We start from the raw sequence: 25,885 nt of genomic DNA, 5'->3' as shown, positions 1-25,885 counted from the left end.
TTAACTTATTTGTTTTAATATTATGAAACTTTCTTAAATTTTTTTTTTTAAATGTGAATATAAAATGAAAAGTTTACTCTATTCTAAACGCTACGTATATAGTTTTATAATACAAATTATATTTACAAGTGCTCTACAATGTATGATATCATATCTGCAATTTCATGCGTTTGAGCCGATATGAACTGTCATTGCATATATGCCATATAATTGCATATGTGCAATGTCATGCATTCAATCAATTTTTGTTACTACTAGGAAACTTAACGACGAATATGAATATAAAGACGAGTATTTTGGTGATGATGAAGATTTAAACACCGAGTTTGATATAAATCGAGGTCGTAGAAGAAGATTCGATTTGATCCTTGCCCTACATCGTTGGAGAATCGTATAACATACAAGCTGCTGGGTTGTAATTGTTACACGTATATCATCGTGATAGATAGGTTAAATGGGTTCAACATTTTTTTGCGGTGGTCCCCTGTCAATATGTTGGTGACAATTTTAGAGCTTAATATTGAATCGAACTACACTCAGTGATAAACAAAAGGTCAATATTGTGGTATCATAATTAACTGAAAAGTCGCCATTATACCTACTCTAAGTAAAAACGAGAGTCCAGATTTCCGTGTATCATATAAGCTGGTATATACCAAAACCAGTTTTCAGCACGTGGTACGCTCTAACTTCTTTGTTCCATCATCCGATTCATAAGCGTAGAATTTGACATAAAAAGAGTTCCAAAGTCTCTTTATCGACTGCATACACAAGTATCCGCTGCTCTTACTCGGCACAGATGTGGTTCCAACTCTAGGTATCAGGTAATGATTGCTATGACGTTTCTGTTCCTCTTTTCTTTAAGCATGCTACTTCTCCAGTCTTTTTCTTGTTTGGGTCACTCCCTATGTTTGAAGTTTCGTCGCCCCTCCGACCATTGCACTATTCTACGTGGAACAGTGCAATGGTAAACGGCAAACGGTCTCGCATCTATTGGATTGCGTTCTCCATGTTCACATCCCTTTGTGTTAAATGCAAAACTGGGGAATTCTGTGCATCAAAAAAGGCAGAAATTATTTAGAATCCCAAGAGCTTGACTTTTAATATTGCACCCCAAGAAGGAATATGATCACCTCAAACATGTTTCAGAAGTAAAATGTTAGTTTTCGATGGGGAACATGTAATATGTTTGACGCAACCATGCTATCTGATTTTGGCAAACATTTTATGTTTGGCGAGAAAACAATTTTTTTTTTAGTAAAAATGTTTTAAGTGAAAAATTTTAAAATTTTTCACTTAAAACATTTTTTATCTCATCACTTTTCTCCTCTACCTGTGATATATAGAGATAACAACGTGGACTAAAGAAATTGATTATCTGCATGAAATTGCATATATGCAATGTTACGTATCTTTTGCTTCAGTGATCAGAATCGAACGAAAATTGGTTTACGGTATCATAACTCCATATACAACAATTCTAACATACTAAATAATTTTTATCCTTGCTCAAATTAAATCATGCAACGAAGGTTTAATGATTATTTTAGGTCACAAAGTGAGATCAATGCTACAATATTGTATGCTGGTACTACCATTAAATATGAAGCGTCTTAAATCCTAAGCCATTTGCCAGAGAGATGCTTTTGTCAAAATATTCCATTGGGTTTTTTTTTGTCTCTACATTTATTGCTTGGGAGGATAATTAAAATTTTAGGTTGGACCACAATAAAAACAGTGTCGACATAGCAAAACGATTTTCAGGTGATTTTGTAACGATTCTAGTCGATGGTGATGGCGTTAGTTTAACTAAGGATTTTTTTTTTCGGTGTACAATATAGTCGGCCCCTCCCGAATTTAGACTTTCCTTACTTGTTTCTTACATAACATGTGTATAAGTTTTTTCAATCTAACTTTCGAAGAATTCTCCTACTTATGTACATATAATAATGCATTTTCTATGCCATAGCCTACGGGAAGAGGTCAATAGCATTGTTTTAAATTATGAGCAACAATATTTTAACTGATACTTATATTGTCCATCATAATTTGCTATAATTTTTATTTTATTTTGCATTTAAAGCAATCGGGTATTGGTGTTTGATTTTTTTTATTCTAACTGAATGGCTGATTTGTGGGTGCTACTGCTGTTGCCACAAAATGTGCCACCAAACATCTTGTGCCGCAATAGAATCGAGCATTAAAAAATTTAATTTTTTTTTGGAAACATTTGGTAGCAATTGTTTGCAACACCAAAGTCGAAGGTCAGTTTGTTTGTTGCATATGATTGTTGTGGTTTCGTATTTGCAGTTGCTGTAGCTGTTGCACTCTGAAAATTTGTGTTTATTGTTATCTTGCAACAATTACGTAAAATACATTTAAATTTTTTCGTTTTCAGATTTTGTTATGCTTTGTTTTGTTGGTACCAAGACAGAGCTTGCGCATTATTTGTTGAGTAGTTGAGCTTAATTTATTAAAAAGTGATTATAATTTATTGGAAAATGGTAGTATTTTCACAGATCATTATAAGCTTATTTTCTGACAAAATGATTTGTTTTCTTTCTTATGGTATTGAGCTCTGCACATAGACTACTTCATGGTATTATTAATTTATGTTCAGGTAATAGGATCAAGGATCAATGTCATTTTTGATTATTGAACAAATGTTTGGTCAAAATGATTCAAGTGAATCAGTTACAAAATTGTTTTATTCTAACTGAGTAGAGTGAATAATAAACTATTAGATTAATTTTGATTAAGTTGTCTACAGTTTGAGAGTCACTGTTTATAAACTAGCATAACATGTTTTCGACATATATTAATAATATGATCATATGTTAGAACATAACAAGTTGGCTGATAAGTCCCCGGTCTGACACATAGATGGCGTCGCTAGTATTAAATGCATATTATTTTTATACAGTACCAACCTTCAAATGATTCGTGTCAAAAATTGACGTCTGTAAGTCAATTAGTTTTGTGAGATAGAGCGTCTTTTGTGAAGCAACTTTTGTTATTGTGAAAAAAAAAATGGAAAAAAAGGAATTTCGTGTTTTGATAAAATACTGTTTTCTGAAGGGAAAAAATACGGTGGAAGCAAAAACTTGGCTTAATAATGAGTTTTCGGACTCTGCCCCAGGGAAATCAACAATAATTGATTGGTATGCAAAATTCAAGGTGAAATGAGCACGGAGGACGGTAAACGTAGTGGACGCCCGAAAGAGGTGGTTACCGACGAAAAGATCAAAAAAATCCACAAAATGGTTTTGAATGACCGTAAATTGAAGTTGATCGAGATAGCAGAGGCCTTAAAGATATCAAAGGAACGTGTTGGTCATATCATTCATCAATATTTGGATATGCGGAAGCTCTGTGCAAAATGGGTGCCGCGTGAGCTCACATTTGACCAAACACAACAACGTGTTGATGATTCTGAGCGGTGTTTGTAGCTGTTAACTCGTAATACACCCCGAGTTTTTCCGTCGATATGTGACAATGGATGAAACATGGCTCCATCACTACACTCCTGAGTCCAATCGACAGTCGGCTGAGTGGACAGCGACCGATGAACCGTTTCCGAAGCGTGGAAAGACTCAAAAGTCCGCTGGCAAAGTAATGTCCTCTGTTTTTTGGGATGCGCATGGAATAATTGTTATCGATTATCTTGAGAAGGGAAAAAACCATCAACAGTGACTATTATATGGCGTTATTGGAGCGTTTGAAGGTCGAAATCGCGGCAAAACGGCCCCATATGAAGAAGAAAAAAGTGTTAAAGGGTGATACGGTCAATATAAACTTGACGTATTTTTTTCAATTTTGCATTTAAAAAACCTGAACACCCCTCATTTTGAAGGTGTGTGTGTGTGTAGAATGTTGCTCCTATTTTGATTTTGGAATTCACTCTTCAGTTGTCAAAATGCCGTCCATGCAAGAAGTGCAGCGTATCAAAATTTTGCTCGCGCATCGCGAAAATCCGAGCTACTCGCACGCAAAGCTGGCAAAATCGCTAAAAGTTGCCAAATCAACCGTTACAAATGTAATTAAAGTGTTTGGGGAACGTTTGTCAACAGCCAGGAAGTCTGGATTGGGGGGAAATCGAAAACCGGAAGCCGCTGGGACGACAAAGAGAGTTGCCGGTAGTTTCAAGCGAAACCCTAACCTCTCTCTCCGAGATGCCGCAAATAAGCTGGGTGTATCGTTTACAACCGTGCATCGAGCCAAAAAACGAGCCGGACTATCGACTTATAAGAAGGTATTGACTCCAAATCGCGATGATAAACAAAATACGGCGGCCAAAGCGCGATCCCGGAGGCTGTACACGACGATGCTGACGAAGTTTGACTGCGTGGTAATGGACGACGAAACCTACGTCAAAGCCGACTACAAGCAGCTTCCGGGACAGGAGTTTTATACGGCAAAAGGAAGGGGAAAGGTAGCAGATATGTTCAAGCACATAAAACTGTCAAAATTCGCAAAGAAATATCTGGTTTGGCAAGCCATCTGTACCTGTGGCTTGAAAAGCAGCATTTTCATAGCTTCCGGGACTGTCAACCAAGAAATTTACGTGAAAGAGTGTTTGAATAAACGTCTGCTGCCTTTCCTGAAGAAACACGGTTGTTCCGTACTGTTTTGGCCGGATTTGGCATCTTGCCATTACGGTAAAAAGGCCATGGAGTGGTACCTAGCGACTTTTTCTTGTTCTCAGACCTCAAAAGGATGCTCGCAGGGAAAAAATGAAGAGGTGATCGCCGAAACTGAGGCCTATTTGGAGTACTACCAATATGGTATCAACAAATTGGAAGGTCGTTATAATCGTTGTATCGCTCTTGAAGGGAACTATGTTGAATAATAAAAACGAATTTTGACAAAAAAAGTGCTTTAGACCGGGGACTTAGCAGCTAACCTGTTAGTTTAATTTTCGTGCGAGGTAGTTCATTCTTCTTACAAAACAGTTTAGTTTTTTTCTGTGTACCCAGGAGGTTCCTTTGATTCAATTGTGTACACGCACAGGAAAAACATGATTGGGCATGGTTGGCATATCCATTTAATGCTTATCTAGAGCATCCCAGCAAAAAAAGCGTCGCCAAAAAAGTAATGAAAATGTTCTTTTTGGATCCGGAAGTGGTGCAAAATTGACGCAGAAGCGATGAATTTAACATGGGCTTGTCATAGGACGGAAGTCCTCCCTTTCAACAGCCGTTGCACTGAATTTGCATCACTTCTTTAGGTGTGGTCCGAATTCAATGTTTTGGATGTAAATAAAAAAATTCTGTGATATTTTGTCGAATAAATAATTTTTATAATTTTGTATAATTTTTAATGTATTCTAACGCTTGTCGGAAACATTTGACCTCAAATATTTTCAATAATTCACAATTTTTTCAGATTGGATTTAGCATTTTTTTTTCGACAAAACTTAAATAATTTGTACCATTTTATGAATTCTTACTCTTTTTTTACCTATTTGAAACAAAAAAAAGTTAAAATTACCCATTAAAAGTATGAAAAAATCGTGTTATAAAAAATTGAATTAAAAGAACTTCCTGGGTAGTTAAAATAAAGAACATCATTGGGAGTGCATCTTCTGGAAGTGCTTTTAAAGTTGTGCCTTTGGAAGAACTTCCAATTTTTTTTTGCTGGGATGTAATTATTGCGAAAACCATGTATTTTGTATTTGTAAAAATAGTTTTCGAGCAGAGAAAAAATGTATGCTCACATTAAGCATTTAGATGGTTCTCAAATGCCCCAAACAAGTTGTATTATTTAAATGATAGAATTTGAGACCATTAAAATAATGTACCTGATCATTAAATTGTTTTGATTTTTTCGTGACCATTTAATTTTTTTTTCTTTTTTGCAGCGAAAAGAATTTTATAAAACCAGTGAGCAGGTACACACGATTTTCATTTTGCGCGTCAGTCGTGTGCAGAGATGGTCTGTATCGAACTTTTTAAGGTTTGCTACTGTCGCAAAGTTGTAAACGTCACATAACACGTCGTAAATGTAGAAAAAGTAGCAAACGTTGCAAACTTCAAATACTTTAGCCCCTTCAGATAGGCAGGGAATGATGTCCAAGATGATGATATATACAAAGAAGTTTCAATTGTCAGGAATTATTAATGAGTTAAAAAAAAACTTGAGAATATAGTTATTTCAATTCGAAACTCGAAGCCAAAATTACTATAAACTACTCGATGGTGCAGTAAACGTGACGGTCGGAAATCGCTCATGGTCAACCTTTCACAAATTACTGCAGAAACTGGAAGGAAGGAAAACTACTTAAGTCTTACATAAGTGAATTGCTGTTTAGAGAGAATTTTATAAAATCAAGGTTTGGCTTATTAGAGCCAATTTCAATACTAATTAAAAATTTTCGAAATTGTTGCTAGTCATTCGTTGATGCAACTAAAGCTTGGATGGACATTATGGACCACGAAAACCAAGAATAGTTTGACGTTGTGAATGAGAGATGTAAATCTAGTACAGTTTAGAATAAATACAATACAAAGCATTTTTTGCATACCTTTTATCGGGGAGCTTAACTAAATTAATTTAAAAAACAAGTATATACGGCCGTAAGTTCGGTCAGGCCGAATCTTATGTACCCTCCACCATGGATTGCGTAGAAACTTCTACGAAAGACTAAAGACTTAAATATCATATACTACCACCACGTACCAAATTTCAACCAGATCGGATGAATTTTGCTCCTCCAAAAGGCACCGGAGGTCAAATCTGGGGATCGGTTTATATGGGAGCTATATATTATTACGGACTGATAGGAACCAATTCCTGCATGGTTGTTGGATAACATATAAATACTAACATCACATACCCAATTTCAACCGAATCGGATGAATTTTGCTCTTCCAAGGGGCTCCGGAAGTCAAAAACTGGGGATCGGTTTATATGGAGGCTATATATAATTATGGACCGATTTCGACCAATTTTTGCATGGGTGTTTGAGGCCATATATTAACACCACGTACCAAATTTCAACTGAATCTGATGAATTTTGGTCTTCCAAGAGGCTGCGGTGGTCAAATCTGGTGATCGGTTTATATGGGGCTATATATAATTATGGACCGATGTGGACCATTTTTGGCATAGTTGTTAGAGACCATATACTTACACCATGTACCAAATTTCATCCAGATCGGATGAAATTTGCTTCTCTTAGAGGCTCCGCAAGCCAAATCGGGGGATCGGTTTATATGGGGGCTATATATAATTATTAACCGATGTGGACCAATTTTTGCATGGTTGTTAGAGATCATATGCTGACACTATGTACCAGATTTCAGCCGGATCGGATGAAATTTGCTTCTCTTAGAGTTCCCCCAAGCCAAATTTGAGGGTCCGTTTATATCGGGGCTATACGTAAAAGTGGACCGATATGGCCCATTTGCAATACCATCCGACCTACATCAATAACAACTACTTGTGCCAAGTTGCAAGTCGATAGCTTGTTTCGTTCGGAAGTTAGCGTGATTTCAACAGACGGACGGACGGACATGCTCAGATCGACTCAGAATTTCACCACGACTCAGAATATATATACTTATGGGGTCTTAGAGCAATATTTCGATGTGTTACAAACGGAATGACAAAGTTAATATACCCCCATCCTATGGTGGAGGGTATAAAATTAATTGGATCAATTAATTTTGTGATTGAGTGAGAATTTATAAGAATAAATTCGGGAAATTCACTGAACACAAAGTGAACTACACTTGAACCTCCCGACAAATGGTTTTGATATTCGGTTTTGCCTAAACAAATTTGCAGACAAAATTTTCTAGATAAATAAAGTTTTGACAAAATGTTCCATAGAAACGAAATGGTGACAAAATTTTTTGTAGAAATGAAATTTTGACAATATTTTCTATAGAAATAAAATGTTGACCAAATCTCCTACAGAAATAAACAAATTTTGAACAAAATTAGATTTTTTAAATTTTGGTAAAATATTCTTCAAACGTTGATAGATTATTTTTGACACGAGTGACAATCGTGGTCGTAGATCCATATGAAAATGAACTATCGTCATCATTTCTATATTTGAGGGAGCCCTCACGAAATGATTTCGCAATTGTAAAATTATGTTTGTAAAGCTGAGTAAAATAAAAATTAGTCCTTGGGCTCCCAATATAAAATTCTGTGTCTGTTTCTAGGCCTTTTGCGCCCTATTGTATCCCGCTGCGATTCTACTTTAATAATGTAGAAATAAACATAATTTAATGTAAAATATACTGAACCGTTTTCCATAAAACAAATCCCTAAAAAACTCACCAAATGGAATGGAAATGGAAAGGTTGCAACAAATCCTCAAGTCCCCAACTCAAACAACTATATACGGCTGTAAGTTCGGCCAGGCCGAATCTTATGTAAGACTGTCATCCACAATCGAATTACTTGGGTTGCGGTAACACTTGCCGATGAAAAGGTATCTTAAAACTTCTTAACATCGTCTTCTAAATTGTAAGTTAGTCCATGCGGGGTATATATTAAACAAAAGGCCGATTAAATACGCATATAATTCAGTTTGACAAAATTTTGAAAAAATTTTCGATAGAAATAAAATTTTCTATAGAAATAAAATTTGGATAAAATTTTCTATTGAAAAAAAAAATTTGACAAAATTTTCTGTAGAAATAAAATTTTGACAAAATATTCTATAGAAATAAAATTTTGACACAACTTTCTACAGTAATAAAATTTTGACAAAATTTTCTATAGAAATAACATTTTAGTAGATTATTTTTGGCGATTTGGACAAATTTTGGTGTGATTGGTCATCGGCTATATATAACTTTAGATCGATATGGACCAATTTTTGCAAGGTTGTTAGAGACCATATACTAACACCACGTACCAAATTTCAACCGGAGCGGATGAATTTTGCTCCTCCAAGAAGCTCCGGAGGTCAAATCTGGGGATCGGTTTATATGGGGGCCATATATAATTATAGACCGATATGGACCAATTTTGGCATGGTTGTTAGAGACCATATACTAACACCACGTACCAAATTCCAACCGGATCGGATGAATTTTGGTCCTTCGAGAGGCTCCGCATGCCAAATCTGGGGGTCGGTTTATATGGGGGCTATACGTAAAAGTGGTCCGATTTGCAATACCATCCGACCTACATCAATAGCAACTACTTGTGCCAAGTTTCAAGTCGATAGCTTGTTTCGTTCGGAAGTGATTTCAACAGACGGACGGACGGACGGACGGACATGCTCGGATCGACTCAGAATTTCACCACGACCCAGAATATATATACTTTATTGGGTCTTAGAGCAATATTTCGATATGTTACATACGGAATGATAAAGTTAATATACCCCCATCCTATGGTGGAGGGTATAAAAACCAATCCACGGAAAAATATCCCAAATTTGGAGGAAATCCCCAATGTTGACAACACTGAACACTAGTAACAGAGACTAATATTTCACTCAGAAACACATTTTCAAATGCTAAAGATTTCTGGAAAAATCCTTATTATTTTTGTGACCTGAAAGGATTATCTCTGAGACATTTAACAAAATTGTAAAATTAAAAAAATGGCTGGACAAATTTTAACTACGTTTTTTTCAACAGATATACACATGAAATATACAATGTTTTCTTAACTGAAATATACTCGTACATAGACATCTCTGCTTATTTCTGTAATTGTAAACAGCACATGGTCAATATCTATTCTTTGTATTGGAGTTCGAATTCGAATCTCGCAACGGAAAGGTTAAAGGTTTATTTCCTTACAATGAAACGCAAAAAAAACGCCTCCATTCGTAATTTAAGCTAAATCTATTGAAATTAGCAACAAATCAGCAAGTTGAACGATTAACTATGAGTAGTCTAGCTTTCCTTGTAGCATTGTAAAGCTTTTATATCAAGGTTGAACTACTTAAAACCGACCCAGAACCGATTGTCCGTATGGCTGACCAAGTCGATTGGAAAAATTGGGTGTAACTGGCACATATTCGTTGAATTTTTCCTAAGATGTTTGGCTAAGACGGCCAACACCTTTTTAGAGATAATATTGGTGATACTTAGTGGCTACTACTAGCCAGCAAATAAGCTGTATCGTTATGGAGTCGTATATTGAGACCAGACTGCACTTTAGGTGGCTGTCTGACTGATTGTTTGGCTGGTGTTTTGGTTTTGCTTTGTTTTTAGGTCTGGTCAAGTCTTTGGCTTTTCGGTATTATATGGCCCGTCCGTCCGTCCAATAGTGGGTGGGTGTTTAGTGGGCAATTTTACACTACACCACATCATACTATGCTGCAATGGCTATTGGAACTAATATGTTGGCAACGATCAGTAGTTGTGGCTGATTGGTGTTCCTTCATGTTTCCACTTTGTTCTTAGTTGCAATCATCCGATTTGGCATAAACCGTGTTTCCTTAGTTTCAGTTTGAGGTTTTTGGAATTTTTTCCAACGTGATAATAAAGTGCAAATAATAGACATAAACTTTAGAGGGTATGCATCAACGTGCATATACGTTGTTGTTAACAAGACCTGGTAGCTAAGGAAGTTAACGAAGGTGGGCCTATGAATGTTAGAATATTGAGGATATATTTACAGGGTGGCTGATATGAACTGCAACCATGTATTTTATTGTTCAAAAGCAAAAAAATGGAGAAAATTATAGAATTTATCAAATTTAGATTTATTCGAATTGGCTACTTTTGACACAAATATGGCTTTCAAAAGACAAAAGACAAAGCAAACACACGATGCATTTGCTCCTCAAGGAGTCTCCAGAAAAAAATCTTTGACATCGGTTTATATAGTTGCTCGATAAGGCCCATTCACAATACCATCCGAACTACATGAAAAAGAACTAAACTCAAAAACTGTGAACCACCAGGAAGGAAAATTTTCGTTAATTTTAGAAAATTTTAAACAAACTGTCAATATCACACCAAAATCACACAAATAAGTAAATATTTTTCAACAATTTTAGGAAAATTTATTGGACATAATTGTTTTGTTTTTCATTTGTTATATAAAACTTCGTATTTTCAATGGAAAATTTTGAGTTCAAGTTTAAGGTGGGTGCATTTGTGGCATAATTTTAAAATTAAAATATTCCCCACTTTACATGGGTTTGGACTTTTACCACTCTGATAGAGGTATCTCCAAAACATCTATTCTGAACGCATCAACTGCTTCTTCAAATGTCGAAAAACGTTGACCTCTCATTTTATTTTTTACGTACGGAAGGAAAAAGAAGTTATTCTCTGCTAAGTCAAGACTTTGCGGCGGCAAATCGATGTTTTGAGTGCCGAAACTTAAATACCCACCACCATGAATCAAATATAATAGTTTCCTTTGAAAACTCTTCGTCGTAGCGGGTTAGTTGATAATATATAGAATTTCAGGGGGTTTGATGAAAAATAGTCTCCCAAGCAAATCAGTCCCTCCAGTACGCTTCCCGAAGATAAATTCAAAGATTCTAACTATGAAGACTAGATCAGATTCTGGATTTATAAGAACTAATTTTGTTTGAGTTTTAGAGAAATCATAAACATATCGTGCAAATGATGAAATAATGTCTTGATTAGAAATCTTAAATCTGTAGATTTTTACCAACATTATATAAATGATTACGACGAGTATAATCTGGAAATTTTACTTTCAAGCAATTTTCATGAGCAGTGCCCCTGCTATACACTGAAAGAAGAGTTTTTTTCTGATGAACGAAATTTTAGACACGCAAAGTTGCGTTTCGACACAAGTTTTAGAGACAATCGTTTAATCGCTTATAAAACATTTCGATTAATTTGCTCTAAACGAAAATACTTTATACGAAAGGGGAATTTCAGTTGTCTAAAATTTCATTCCGGAGGAAAATATTTTTTCTTTGGGTGTACCATCAAGAAGAGAAATCGGTCTATATCGATACCTTATATACCTTACCAAATGAGCGGTAAAAATAAATGCGATACAGTATAGTTACATATTCGAGCAAATCGGATAAAAACTACGGTTTCTAGAAGCCCAAGAAGTAATAGCATGAGATCGGTCTATATGGAGGCTATACCAAAACATGGACCGATACACCCCATTTTCGACACACCTTTTTGTGGTCCTAGAATACCTCTAAATTTCCAATTTCAGAAAGAAGTACCAGCGGGAGATCGGTCTATATGGGCGCTATACCAAAACATGGACCCATACACACCATTTTCGACACATCTATTTGTGGTCCTAGAATACCTCTAAATTTCCAATTGCAGAAAGAAGTACCATCCAGAGATCGGTCTATATGGGGGCTATACCAAAACATGGACCCATACACACCATTTTCGACACATCAATTTGTGGTCCTAAAATACCTCTAAATTTCCTTTTTCAGACAAATCGGATAAAAACTATGGTTTCTAGAAGCCCAAGAAGTAAAATCGGGAGATCGGTCTATATGGAGGCTATACCAAAACATGGACCGATATACCCCATTTTCGACACACCTAAATACCTCTAGATTTTCAATTTCAGGCAAATCGGATTGTAAATACAGTTTCTAGAAGCCCAAGAAATAGAATCGGGATATCGGTCTATATGGGGGCTATACCAAAAGATGAACCGATGCGCCCCATTTTCGCCACACCTATTTGTGGTCCTAGAATACCTCTAGCCCATATAAACCGGGAGGTCGGTTTATATGGGGACTATATGAAAACTTGGACCGATATAGCCCATCTTCGAACTTGTCCTGCCTGTAAACAACAACGAATCTGTGCCAAATTGAAGGCTGTAGCGTGATTACAACATACAGACAGACCGACATACATATATCGTCTTAAATTTTCTCCCTGATCAAGAATATATATACTTTATATAGTCGGAAATCGATATTTTACAAACGGAATGACAAACTTATTATACCCCCATCACCATTCTTTGGTGGTGGGTATAAAAATGCAGTTTTTGAGCCTACGTTGTAGTGCACTGAAAAAAATATTGTCGTGAGCTCAAAGATTTCATGTCTAAATTTTGCAAATTTTGCTTAGCATAGAAGACGCATTTCTCTAATATAAAGTTTTTTTCCTTGTCCAAAAGTCGATAATCTTTTCAATGAAGTCGTATTGTCCTTACAATTAAGTGATTTCACTTAAAAATGGGTATCATAACATGAAAGAAAAAATGTTTGGGCTAAGATCAACTTGACTTTAATAATTCAGAGAAATTCTTTAAAATTAATGAAATTGTCTTTAAATTTGTAGTCTTTTTGCATCTTGACAACAAAGCAAAAAATCGTTCAAATATACGACATGTTTTTTAAAACTTTATTTTAAAGAAGTTTTTTACTTGAAACATAGCAAAATTTCTACTAGAAGTCGAGCCTTAATTTGGAAAATGAAGTTGTCGTTAACTCGTGTTTTGATAGCATATTTTTATTTTTATTTATTTATTTACGACAATACAATAAGCCAGAAAGGCCAATAATAGCGCATTGCCTCTATAACTAATTAATTATATAAAATCTAAAGTAAATTTATCATTTAATTAAATAACAATATGAATGAATTTTTAGAAAAAGTGTAGAATATATAAGTGCAAACCAAATAAGCAAAAATAAAGCAAATAATAAAAATAAAAACTAAAAATAAAAATAAAAATATGGCTAAAGGTTCAAATAATATCCACCAATACTTATTCCAGAAAATAAGGATAACTACCATTGGCAATGACAGACATTTTTATTAATTAATTTATTATATAAATCATTCATTCAAAAACCTCTGTAACAGGAATTGCTTAAATTGGTAAACAGTAAAGTTGAAGCACCTCAGTGTTAACGGGAGAGAATTCCAAATTCTAGCAACGGACACTATGTACGATCTCTCGAATGTAGAACAGGAAATCTGAGGTATGTTAATCTGTGGGTTCCTAACAGAATGGGAGAAAATAAATTTCGAGAGTAAATCTGCGGGTGACGATCTCTGAATAGCCTTATAGAAAAAAATCAGTTTACGCAATGAAACATATTGTTCAAAATTACATCCAAGGAATTCTCTGACATAGTCACTGACATGATCAAACCTACGAAGACCGTATACAAAACGCACTATTCTATTGACGATAAGCCTGATCCTGTCTCTATTATAGTGTTGAGTGCATGATACCAATTCAAGGCAGTAGTTCACCTGAGTCATTAGGAACGCAAAACCCATCATATGTCTCACCGGAAGAGGCAAATTCAGTCCACAACAGTACAATTTCCTAAGTCCCAATGTGACCCTGGAGGAAACATAATCAATATGGTGACTAAAGTTCAAACAATCATCAATCATCACCCCTAGGCACTTAGTACTGTCAACGAATTCAATATTAGTACCACACATATGAATCCTCGGATATGAAAACAAACGATGACCGGTACGGAACATAACCGCCTTAGTCTTGTCCGGATTGGGAACAAAGCCATTGTCCGTCAACCACTCAGAAAGAGACCGCAAATTATCATTAATCCCTGACTCAAGAACAAGTGAAATTCCCCTAAAGCCAGTAAAGATCAGCTGAACGTCATCTGCATATAAGTAGGGTCTGACCACGTTCAAATCTAGGCAATCCACACAGTCATCAACAAACATTATGAAAAACAGTGGTCCCAACACAGAGCCCTGGGGCACACCACAAGACAGATCTGCCACATATGAATCACGGTCACCCATACGCACAAACTGAGACCTTTTCACTAAGTATGACCAAACCATCTTACATGCAGATGACGTAAAACCATATTTCGTATGCAGCTTCCTTACTAACATTGAATGATTCAGACGGTCAAAAGCCTTTGACAAATCCAAGGACACCATAACACAATCATCGCCAGCATTCAGCCTCTCCCTGACATACTCCGTCATAGTTAACAGCATTGCAGCTGTATTGTAACCCTTTCTGTAGGCATATTGATGCTCACCGAGAACTCCACTTGAAAAAACACGTTCAACTATTTGAGTTTTGAGTATATATTCCATTACCTTGGAGAGAGATGGGAGGATACTTATTGGGCGGAGGTTGTCACATACAAATGACTTGCCCCTTTTAGGCACCGGAACAATCCGCGATAGTTTCCAATCATCAGGATAGGTAGAAGTCATTATAATGGAGTTACAAAGGTGCAGAATGTGACCTGAGATGTAGGGAAAAACTATCTTTATAAATTTCAATGGAATCCCATCTGTTCCAATCGCATCAGATTTCACGCTAGCCAAAGCCATATATAAATCAGACATTTCAATACAGTCAAATGAAAAAGTGCCACCCGAGTAATCCATATAAGTCATATCAAAATCAATACCAATACTTCCAGCTCCACCATTTACAACAAACGCCCTGTTAATCTCATCAACATCCACTTCACCTAAGCAACCATTCCTGTCCTCCGAACATCTACTATTAAAGATTTTCCAAATCTCTTTCTGATTTGCCCTATTAAAAAGATCTCGATGATGACGCATCCTATACTTCCTAATTAAAGACTTAGCCTTGTTTCTCTTCCTACAGAAATATGTCCTATTCTCCAAAGAAGGTTCATTGCGAAATGCACGATAGGCAGCGTCACGCTCACGTCTAGCAATTACTACCTCTCTTTTCTTCATCCACGGGTCACCTTTTGCGCTAACTCGAAAACTAACAGTAGGAACATGTTCAAAAAGGACTTTCAATAAGGAATTCAAAACGTGAAGCTTCTCATTAACATCATTGGTGAAGTAAAAATACGTAAAATCAAAATCATCTATGTAAGACTTTAAACCCTCAATACTGATAGCATCATAATTCCTGTACTCAATGCATGTAAATGTCCGTGAAAAAGAATACGCAAATGATGCAAAAATAAGGGCATGGTGAGATAGAGATGGAACAGAAGTCTGGCCAGTGAATAACAATTTGTTAACATCACTTATAAGAAAAAAATCCAACAAGGATGTAGAATTGTGGGAGGGGTCCCAGTGTGTCGGAATCGAGTTATGGACAATAGATAGTCCCAATCTACTACAAACTGACCTAACACCAGACGCAGTACTAATATTAAACAGGTTCATGTTAAAATCGCCCATAACTATTACCTGCTCATACGTCATTAAAAGGTCCCCCAACTGATCCTCAATAACATCAAAATTCCCATGCGGCAAGTAAACCACCCCAACAAGAATTCTACTATTACCACAAGTGATCTCAACGAATATCGATTCACACATACCATACATGTCGCCCAAATAAACTGTCTTGAATTTCAACGAATTCGATATATAAATCCCAACACCTCCCCCACGACGAGACGGTCTGTCATTTCTGCAAAAAGTATAGTCAGGTATTGAAACCGACCTATTCGAAATATGAGGCTTGAGCCAAGTCTCGGTCAAACCAAGTACACTCACATGAGAATTAAGGACTAAGTCCTTAAGTTCATCAAATTTGACAGATGTATTAGAAGGGTTAATGCTCTGACAGTTAATATGCGCTATATTGAGATCTCTCCCTCTACTAGCAAATACTTCATTGAAATCTAAATCAATGCCAATTGTAGGTCCCAAATTCGAACTAAGGGACATCATAGTAAGAAAATATTATTTGAACCTTTAGCCATTTAAGAAATAATAAGAAAAAGAAAGAGTATTTAAAAGCCATACAATTGGAAATATATCTCTAAACACATGAACCAAGTTCTCGGCAGCAAAATTCAAGAGAAAAAGGCATAAATGAAATCGGGAAAATATATGTTCTTAAAAATATTATATTGAAGGTGTTGTCTTAATTCAATGAGATCATAAAAAAAAAACTAAATACTAAATCCCACAATATTCTTATGGCTAGCAATATAATAACCAAAAGAATACAAGGCTTCAACATATTGTATAATTCAATTTCAATTCATAGCTCAATTTGTAAGAAACCTCAGGGACCATAAATGTCTGATCCACATACTTCTTAAGCTAAAAGAAGTGCGGGACAGTTATATAATTATATATATTATATTATCCCTTCTCCTGGTTTTCGTATCAACCTGGATGCCAATATAGCCAAATGCATGAAAAGTAGTCAGAACAACAACAACAAGTTCTCTTCTTTTGGAACAAACATACACAAAAAAAAATCTTTATTCAATGGCGAAATTAATTGATCCAATTAATTCTTTAATTGAAACGTTTCCAATCCCAGAAATGATGAGTTCACTTAAAAAATCAATTTAGAAATTAATTGTTCCAATCAATAATTTGATCCAATCAAAAAATTTAATTGACACCATTACCCCTTGTGATTGATTTTTGCTTCAATTGAAAAAAAAAAAAAAACTTGTTGAATCAATTAAATTAAATTTTTGATTTAAAAATTTTAACACTAATCAAGACATTAACTGGAAAATTATTTGGAAAATTTTAGCGATTTTTTTCTGTGTAGGTCGCAACAAAAACAACTAAAAAAGAGACTATGTTAATTGACAGCCAGGAAAAGGGATATTATAAAATATCAATGCAAAATTTACAAATAAGTAGTAATGAGATACACCTCTGGAATAAGTACAACAGAAAATAAAAATAAATAAGAGAAGTGCATAATATATGCTAACATATTAGTCATCAACATCAGCCACATTGGAAAAGTCTTCATTAGATTCAACAACAACAACATTCGTCTCAGCAACATCATACTCCGCAGCAACAGCACCAATACTAACATTATTAGTCTCAGATCCATAAGCGGAAACTACACTCTCAATACGCGCATTATCTATATTCCGCCCAGATTGGTTCTTTGCACTTGCTGTAGGTAGATTAGAGTCACCCCCTTTATTATGAGCATCCACCAAGATATGACCAAAACGATTAAATAATTCGTCGTACTCAAAAATTTCTTCGGAATTATCCTTAAAATGTATCTTTACTCTCGGCAGGTCAGAGTTAAGGATTCTGAACTTTGCTATCAGGTCATCTTTTCTCAAAACAAGGCAGAGTTTTCTCATTTTACCACCATTCTTCGTAAGATGATCATTCAGATAAATCTTTCTTTGATCATTGCCACCAAGCACATCCGATAGCCGCAAACTTCTCCTACTGAAGTAATTTTTCATTATAGTATCTCGCACAAGAACTGAATGAAACTTTATTAGAACATTTTTCCTGTTGTTTATAAATTTGCAAACGGTCATCTCATTCTCGGCCACATTAACATTCAAAACTTTGAAAGTTTTCATTACTGTCTCTTTCACCCTAGTATCATTACGCGGTAAACCACCAATCAGGATATCAAATTTATTCCAACGACTCTGGAGAATTTCATTACTATCTTTCAGCTCCTTAATCTCTCGCTTTGCAAATTGGTCAACTTCAACCACTTTTGTCTGGCAATTGGTCACATCAACTTTGAGGTTATTAATATCAACATCAACTCCTTCTACTTTTGACAGTAGACTGTCCAGCTTGTTGTTGACTCCTACATTTTGTGCACGAAACTCAGCTCTCAGTTCGATGTACCCAACGTTTGCATCAGTTGGAGGTAGGTCAACACAGGTGGAACAGTTAATTCCAAATTTACCCTTCGACTTAGACAGGAAATTGACATGTTCTAGCGGCACATCCAAACAGGTAGCATGATACCACTTATGACAGCTCGAACATTTAACACTGGTTTGTGTCTTGCTGATATTTTTACCACAAGTTGAAAAAGAGCAAATAGTACTGGGCGCCATGGTATAAATAAAGAAATCCAGATAACTTCTAATCGAAATGTAAATGTTTTGTTGTTTGTTGTGAATGCAATCGCAAGAATGAATGACACAAAACAAAATGAAGAAGCTTCAAGTGGCAGTATTGAGGTTATGTTGCGGCTACTGTATAAAAACTCATTTTACAGTTGAATTTTTATTCATACTTAAAGTTTGTGTAATATCCTTGATGCAGCTACTCAAGTTCTATCCATTCCATCCGTTGTCATGCTAATTCAAACAAAATTTCCCGAGTTATTGACCTTTTTCTACAAGAACTCCACAGCCAACAAAAAAACTTTAACTTGACATCGCCAGTGTTGCCATGTATTTTTTTTCATATGAAGCATATGAAGAAAAAAAGCTGAAAAAATGAAAAATTAAAATTTGCTCCCTAGAAGCAAGTACACAAAACCCAAATTTAAAAGAAAATTGTGTCTTAAAAGTATCCTTACTTGTATTCTCCGTTTCTTTGGCTCGGAATCAATGCGAAAATTCTTAAAGTAAAGACAAAATCTTTGGAACCGGGCATGCTTTTTTCAGTGTGAAGAGTGTTCCATCTTCGTCGGTTGATTTTCTTGATTTCTTGTAAGAAAAGTGGCAAAGAAATGGTTGTGTAACATTTAGAATTGATTGTTCTGCGTTATTCTAGTGTACAATTGTGACATATTCAGTGTTTCCTCAAGGAACAGTAGATCATTTGCTTGGAAATGCTTTGAGCCCGCACTGAAAGAGATATTGTCGTGAGGCCAAAGATTTCAAGTCCTCAAAATACGTGTGTGAATTTTGCTTAGCATAGAAGACGCATTTCTCGATCCTTTCCCAAAAGTTGATAAACTATTGAATGAAGTCGTTGAAGTGAAGTGATTTGACATAAAAATTGATATCTTTCACGAAAGAAAATTTTGTTTGATTGAGGTCAACATGCCTTTAATAATTCTGGAAAACTCTTAAAAAATAATGAAATTGTCTTTACATTTGTTGTCTTTTTGCATCTTGACTACAAAGTAGAAAAAAAAAAACAAAACCGTTCAAATATTTTAAAGACGAGTTTTACTTTGATCAAATGAATTTGGAATTTTAAGTTTATGTTTACACGTTTTTAAAGGACTTTGGACTAAAGTCAGGCGGGGCCGACTATATTATACCCTGCACCACTTTGTAGATCTAAATTTTCGATACCATAACACATCCGTCAAATGTGTTGGGGGCTATATATAAAGGTTTGCACCAAATACATACATTCAAATATCACTCGATCTGGACAGAATTTGATAGACTTCTACAAAATCTATAGACTCAAAATTTAAGTCGGCTAATGGACAAGGGTGGAACACAATGTTAGTAAAAAAATATGGGAAACATTTAAATCTGAAGCAATTTTAAGGAAACTTCGTAAAAGTTTATTTATGATTTATTGCTCGATACACGCTCACAAAAAATCGCTTCTGTAACATATACTCCCAAACATATTTTGCTTCAAGCATATACATTTTTGGCTATTGCCCAAACATTTATATGTTTGATCTCTTCCAATATATAATATGTTTGAAAGCATATTGGTCTAAACAATATATGTTTGGGTAGTCAATTTCCAAACATTTTGTATTTTTGCATCTAAATTCAATAATGTTGTCTTCCAAAAAACAATATGTTATTATGTGAACATATAATATGTTTGGAAGCATTTTGCACCCAAAAATATTATATGCTTAAAAAAAATTCTCCCAAACAATATTGTGCTCAAAATTTTATTTATTTATTTATATATTTACAATCATAATGAATTATGAAAATAAACAGGTAATATAGGTGCTAACAACATAGGTTTTCGAACGGAATGCTCAAAATTTTGTTTCTGCCTAATTGTATATTCCGCCACATCTTTCTCACTTCCACGAGATTTTTTAGTTATTAGCACCTTTTTCTGTAATACAAACATTTTAGAAGAAATTATTCAATTTTATGATTTTTTTATTTTAATTTTACCTTTTGCCGGACGGGGATTCGAACAGCGGACCACACAGTTTGTAAGGATCAAAGAAGTAGCTGATCAATTGCCCAAGGAAAAATAAAATGTTAATTTTGTAATAACAAGCAACAACCACCAACTTAATTCAATATCGCTCCCTGTTAAATAGCGCTCCAAGCTACTAAACACATATATGTTTATAGGCTATTTCTAAATTAATATATGTTTGCATCCAAGCATATTATATTTACAAACATTTTATGTCCCAAACATAATATGTTCTAACATATTAACATATATGTCCCAAACATGTTATGCTAGTTTATGAACATTATATGCTTGCACTCAAAAATATTGTGTTTAAAAATTTGTGTTCCAAACATATAATGTTTATAGCCAAACATATGAAAAACAGTCTTTTTCATCCGTGTAGATGGCAGTTTTAATAATTAAATCTAATTAGAATGTCAGTTAAACCAATATGAAGATATTGGAAATACACAAGCTGATGAAGCGTACTGCAAGCAAATAGTAGATGGCGCTCTTTGCAGGTTCATTTGAATTATTAATTCTGTGTGATGCAACAAAAGAAATTCCAGGCAAACAAATTTGGAAGTTGTTCTAAAAGCACAACTTTAAAAGCATTTCCAAAAATGTCCTCCCAAAGATGTGTTTTTATTTTAAATACCCAGAAAGTTCTTTCATTTTTTTTTAAATCGTCTTTTTCATATTTTTAAGGAATAATTTTAAATTTTTGATCAAATATCTTAAAAATACATTACAAATTAATAAAATGGTACAAACGATTAATATATTTTTGAGAATATTGTTATTAAATTACGAAATGTTAAATTACGAAATTTCGAAAGTGCTTGAGTTCAAACGTTTTACAATAGCGTTGGAATTTATAAAATATTATAAAAATAATTTGGTAAAAAAATTAAAAAGTGATGCAAATTCATCCCAACGGCTTTTGATGGTGAACATCCGTTCATGGTAAATTCATCGCTTCTGATCCAATTTAGCAGCAATTTTTGATAAAAAAAAATTTACTACCTCTTTGACGACCCTTTGTTGCCTGGTGTTGCAAATTCGACTTTTAAGTCATTTGAAAGTTATAAAACAAGCAACTAAAAGTGACCAATAATTTAGACCAAATTTTCTATTCATTCCTCGTTTAAATACCTACATATATATTTTGTTTATATGAAATTTGGTTAGTACTCGTATTATGAGGCTCATTTAAAGCCTAACATTCAATTTCAAATAAGCTGTGGCGGCCAGAATTTTATTTCTTTTTTTCGTTTTCTTTCGATTTCAATTCTTATGCCAGAATATTTTTCACAGATAATTTGCGTTACTTTTGTATGAATACCGAAAGATTATTGGTGTGGTTGAGTTTACAATCCCCGCCAGATATACCAGGGCAAATGTTGTTGCAAATTTTAAATAGATTTACAAAATAGGAAACAAAGACAATGCCAACTTTTGACTGGAATCATTGTAGCAGCTCTGGCATATCTATCCAACTATAGCTTACGGTCTACGCTGTCCGTCTGTCCATTCCTATGTCTGAATGTGTCTGTGATTATCTTGATGGAAATGCACCTGACTCGTTTGGTATTTGCACGTTTTTCTACTCTCAAACAATTTTTGTACGTCTTTGCACATGCGCTGTTAGCAGTTATTATCGTCTGTTTGTTGCAGTTGTTGTATTTTGCTATTATTGCTGGTTTTTTTGGATTTAAGTATTGTTTTACGGCTTAGTGGGTGATTATGGGCGTTGCCAGATTGGAATGAATCTGATGTGAAGTGGACATCGGAACCCAATAAACACAAACGTTTGAAAAATGCTAAATTTCAACAATTTTTCAAACATTTTTTCAAAGGATTAGGGTAATATTCAAGTTGAGAAATTGTTGAGAAAATCGCGTTCTCAACAAAAAACAGACATTACCCTCAACAGTGAAATTCAACACATTAGCAATAATATCTCAAGTGTTATCCTCAAATTGAAATGCATCGCTACTCAATAATTTGTCAAACAATTTTCGATGCGAGTCAAATTCAAAATTAACATCGTTGCAAATACTTTTCAACCTAAATTTGTATGAATGATATCCCCACTTTAAATTGAAAGTCAAAGCCAAAATTCTATGCATTTTGTATAATTTATTCATTTTTATCAAAATAAAATATATAATAATACACTACACTACATAATACACTACAATACCAATTGATAAATAATAATCTTATGAAACATATCAACAAATAAGAACAAAAAAAAAACAAACAACAAAACTTTAAATATCTTAAACATTATTAGTAAACACTTTTGCATTGATAATTCGATTTCCTTCCTTTTGGTGTCATAAAACAGCATTAAAATTTATTAACCTGCAATTTGAAATTAGGAACGTACTGGACCCCGTGTTAGAATTGATTTCCAGGAAAAGGAATTCACAAAATATCCATTTTAAACTGATAATAGCATATGAATTAAACTGACGATGTGATGCACATTTTCATCCAGAAGTTGTTGATTTCAACAATTTGTTGTTTATAACAATTTTAATTGGTTGCACTTGTAATGTTTCTGGAAACTTTTTCTTGTCGATAAGCCACTCATTTTTCATTGGTCAGCTTCTTAATGTTTGCAAGAATGTAGCATCCAAAGATTTTAGTTTTCTGCAAAGAGATTTAAATTTAGTGACTTTAAAGTGTTGATTAAATTTTTCATATTGACGTACCAATTATTATAAACTATTTGAAGCAGTTCCAGTTAATTGTCCACCATTTTTTCATCGGTCAGCTTTTTAATGTTTTCAAGAACGTAGCATCTAAAGATTTTAGTTTTCTGCAAAGAGATATACATTTAGTGACTTCCTTAAAGTTTTATTTCATTTTTTATTTTCACTTACCTATTTTTATAAACTATTTGGTTATTTGTCTAAAATTTTCCATTTTTTTAATTTCTTGCAAGACCACGAACTTCGTTGCACAAATAAGTATTGAAAACCACATGGTTTTTTCGTTGCATTTTAGGGTAGTGTTTTGTCAAAGTTTTCTCATATTATCTTCAACACCTTTTCAAAGATTTCGTCAACATTTTAGCAAATTGTAAGTAATTCGCAAACAATTTGAAGATGTATTGAAGATGAGCTATTTCAAGTCAAGTTGAATTTATGTTGAAAATTATATTTACCCTCAAACTGAAAAGTTGTTGCATTTGAAAAACGCTCATCCTGTGTTTATTGGGAAGTGTATATAGCGGTTGGTTTAGGAAATATAGAAATAACATTATTAGAAATAAAATTTTGACAAAATTTTCTATAGAAATAACATTTTATCAAAATATTTTATAGAAAAAAAATTTTAAGGAAACTTCGCAAAAGTTAAGTTATGATTTATCGCTCGATATATATGTATTAGAAGTTTAGGAAAATTAGAGTCATTTTTACAACTTTTCGACTAAGCAGTGGCGATTTTACAAGAAAAATGTTGGTATTTTGACCATTTTTGTCGAAATCAGAAAGACATATATATGGGAGCTATATCTAAATTTGAACCGATTTCAACCAAATTTGGCGCGCATAGCTACAATGCTAATTCTACTCCCTGTGCAAAATTTCAACTAAATCGGAGTTAAAAATTGGCCTCTGTGGTCATATGAGTGTAAATCGGGCGAAAGCTATATATGGGAGATATATCTAAATCTGAACCGATTTCAACCAAATTTGGCACGCATAGCTACAATGCTGATTCTACTCCCTGTGCAAAATTTCAACTAAATCGGAGCAAAAAATTGGCCTCTGTGGTCATATGAGTGTAAATCGGGCGAAAGCTATATATGGGAGCTATATCTAAATCTAAACCGATTTCAATAAAATTTGGCACGCATAGCTAAAATGCAAATTCTACTCCCTGTTCAAAATTTAAACTAAATCAGAGTTAAAAATTGGCCTCTGTGGTCATATGAGTATAAATCGGACGAAAGATATATAAGGGAGCTATATCTAAATCTGAACCGATTTAGCTGATATTTTGCAAGTTTTTCGAGTCTCATAAAATATTCGGATGTACTGATTTTGAAGAACATCGGTTGATAAACACGCCAATTATGACCAGATCGGGGATAAATATATATAGCAGCTATATCTTTATCTGAACCGATTTTTTCCAAACTCAATAGCGATTGTCTTTGTTCCAAAAAACGACCTTATGCCAAATTTGAGGACGATCCGACTTAAACTGCGACCTGTACTTTGCGCACAAAAATACATGAACAGACAGACAGACAGACGGACGGACAGACAGACGGACATCGCTAAATCAACTCAGAATTTAATTCTAAGACGATCGGTATACTAAACGATGGGTCTCAGACTTTTCCTTCTTGGCGTTACATACAAATGCACAAACTTATTATACCCTGTACCACAGTAGTGGTGAAGGGTATAAAAATATTGACACAATTTTTCCCTAGAAATAAAATTTTGACAACATTTTTTATAGAAACAAAATTTTGACAAAATTTTCAATTTAAATAAAATTTTGACAACATTTTTTATTTTGACAAAATTTTCAATTGAAATAAAATTTTGACAGATTTTTCTATAGAAATAAAATCTTGACAAAAGTTTCTATAGAAATATAATGTTGGCAAAAGTTTCTATAGAAATAAAAATTTGACAAAATTATCTATAGAAATAAAATATTGACACACTCTTTCCCTAGAAATAAAATTTTGACAAAATTTCTATTGAAATAAAATTTTGACAAAATTTTCTATTGAAATAAAATTTTGACAAAATTTTCTATTGAAATAAAATTTTGACAAAATTTTCAATTGATATAAAATTGTGACAAAATTTTTTATAGAAATAAAATTTTCAATTGAAATAAAATTTTCACAAAGTTTTCTATAGAAATAAAATCTTGACAAAAGTTTCTATAGAAATAAAATTTTGACAAAATTATCTATAAAAAAAATATTGACACAATTTTTCCCTAGAAATACAATTTTGACAAAATTTTTTATAGAAACAAAATTTTTACAAAATTTTCAATTGAAATAAAATTTTGACAAAATTTTTTATAGAAATAAAGTTTTGACAAAATTTTCAATTGAAATAACATTTTGACAAATGTTTCTATAGAAATAATAAAATCTTGACAAA

The 25,885-nt window shown here is 34.0% G+C and overlaps 1 protein-coding gene and 1 long non-coding RNA gene across 2 annotated transcripts; both read right to left on the bottom strand.

Moving 5' to 3' along the window:
• Positions 1-898: 898 nt before the first annotated feature.
• Positions 899-16,580, bottom strand: LOC142225081 (uncharacterized). The gene is made up of 2 exons (XM_075294854.1): positions 13,997-16,580; positions 899-1,050 (listed from the first exon to the last, which is right to left on the bottom strand). The coding sequence occupies exons 1-2, from the start codon at positions 16,578-16,580 to the stop codon at positions 899-901; spliced, it is 2,736 nt and encodes a 911-aa protein (XP_075150969.1).
• Positions 16,581-23,221: 6,641 nt separating this feature from the next.
• LOC142224092 (uncharacterized) lies at positions 23,222-23,949 on the bottom strand. The gene is made up of 3 exons (XR_012719030.1): positions 23,627-23,949; positions 23,456-23,562; positions 23,222-23,393 (listed from the first exon to the last, which is right to left on the bottom strand). It is a non-coding gene; the product is annotated as an uncharacterized LOC142224092 (long non-coding RNA).
• Between the last annotated feature and the right edge of the window lie 1,936 nt (positions 23,950-25,885).

The sequence above is a fragment of the Haematobia irritans genome, chromosome 2, assembly GCF_050003625.1.
Source record: "Haematobia irritans isolate KBUSLIRL chromosome 2, ASM5000362v1, whole genome shotgun sequence".
Classification (NCBI taxonomy): Eukaryota; Metazoa; Arthropoda; class Insecta; order Diptera; family Muscidae; genus Haematobia; species Haematobia irritans.
This window is presented reverse-complemented; position numbering and strand designations above follow the sequence as displayed.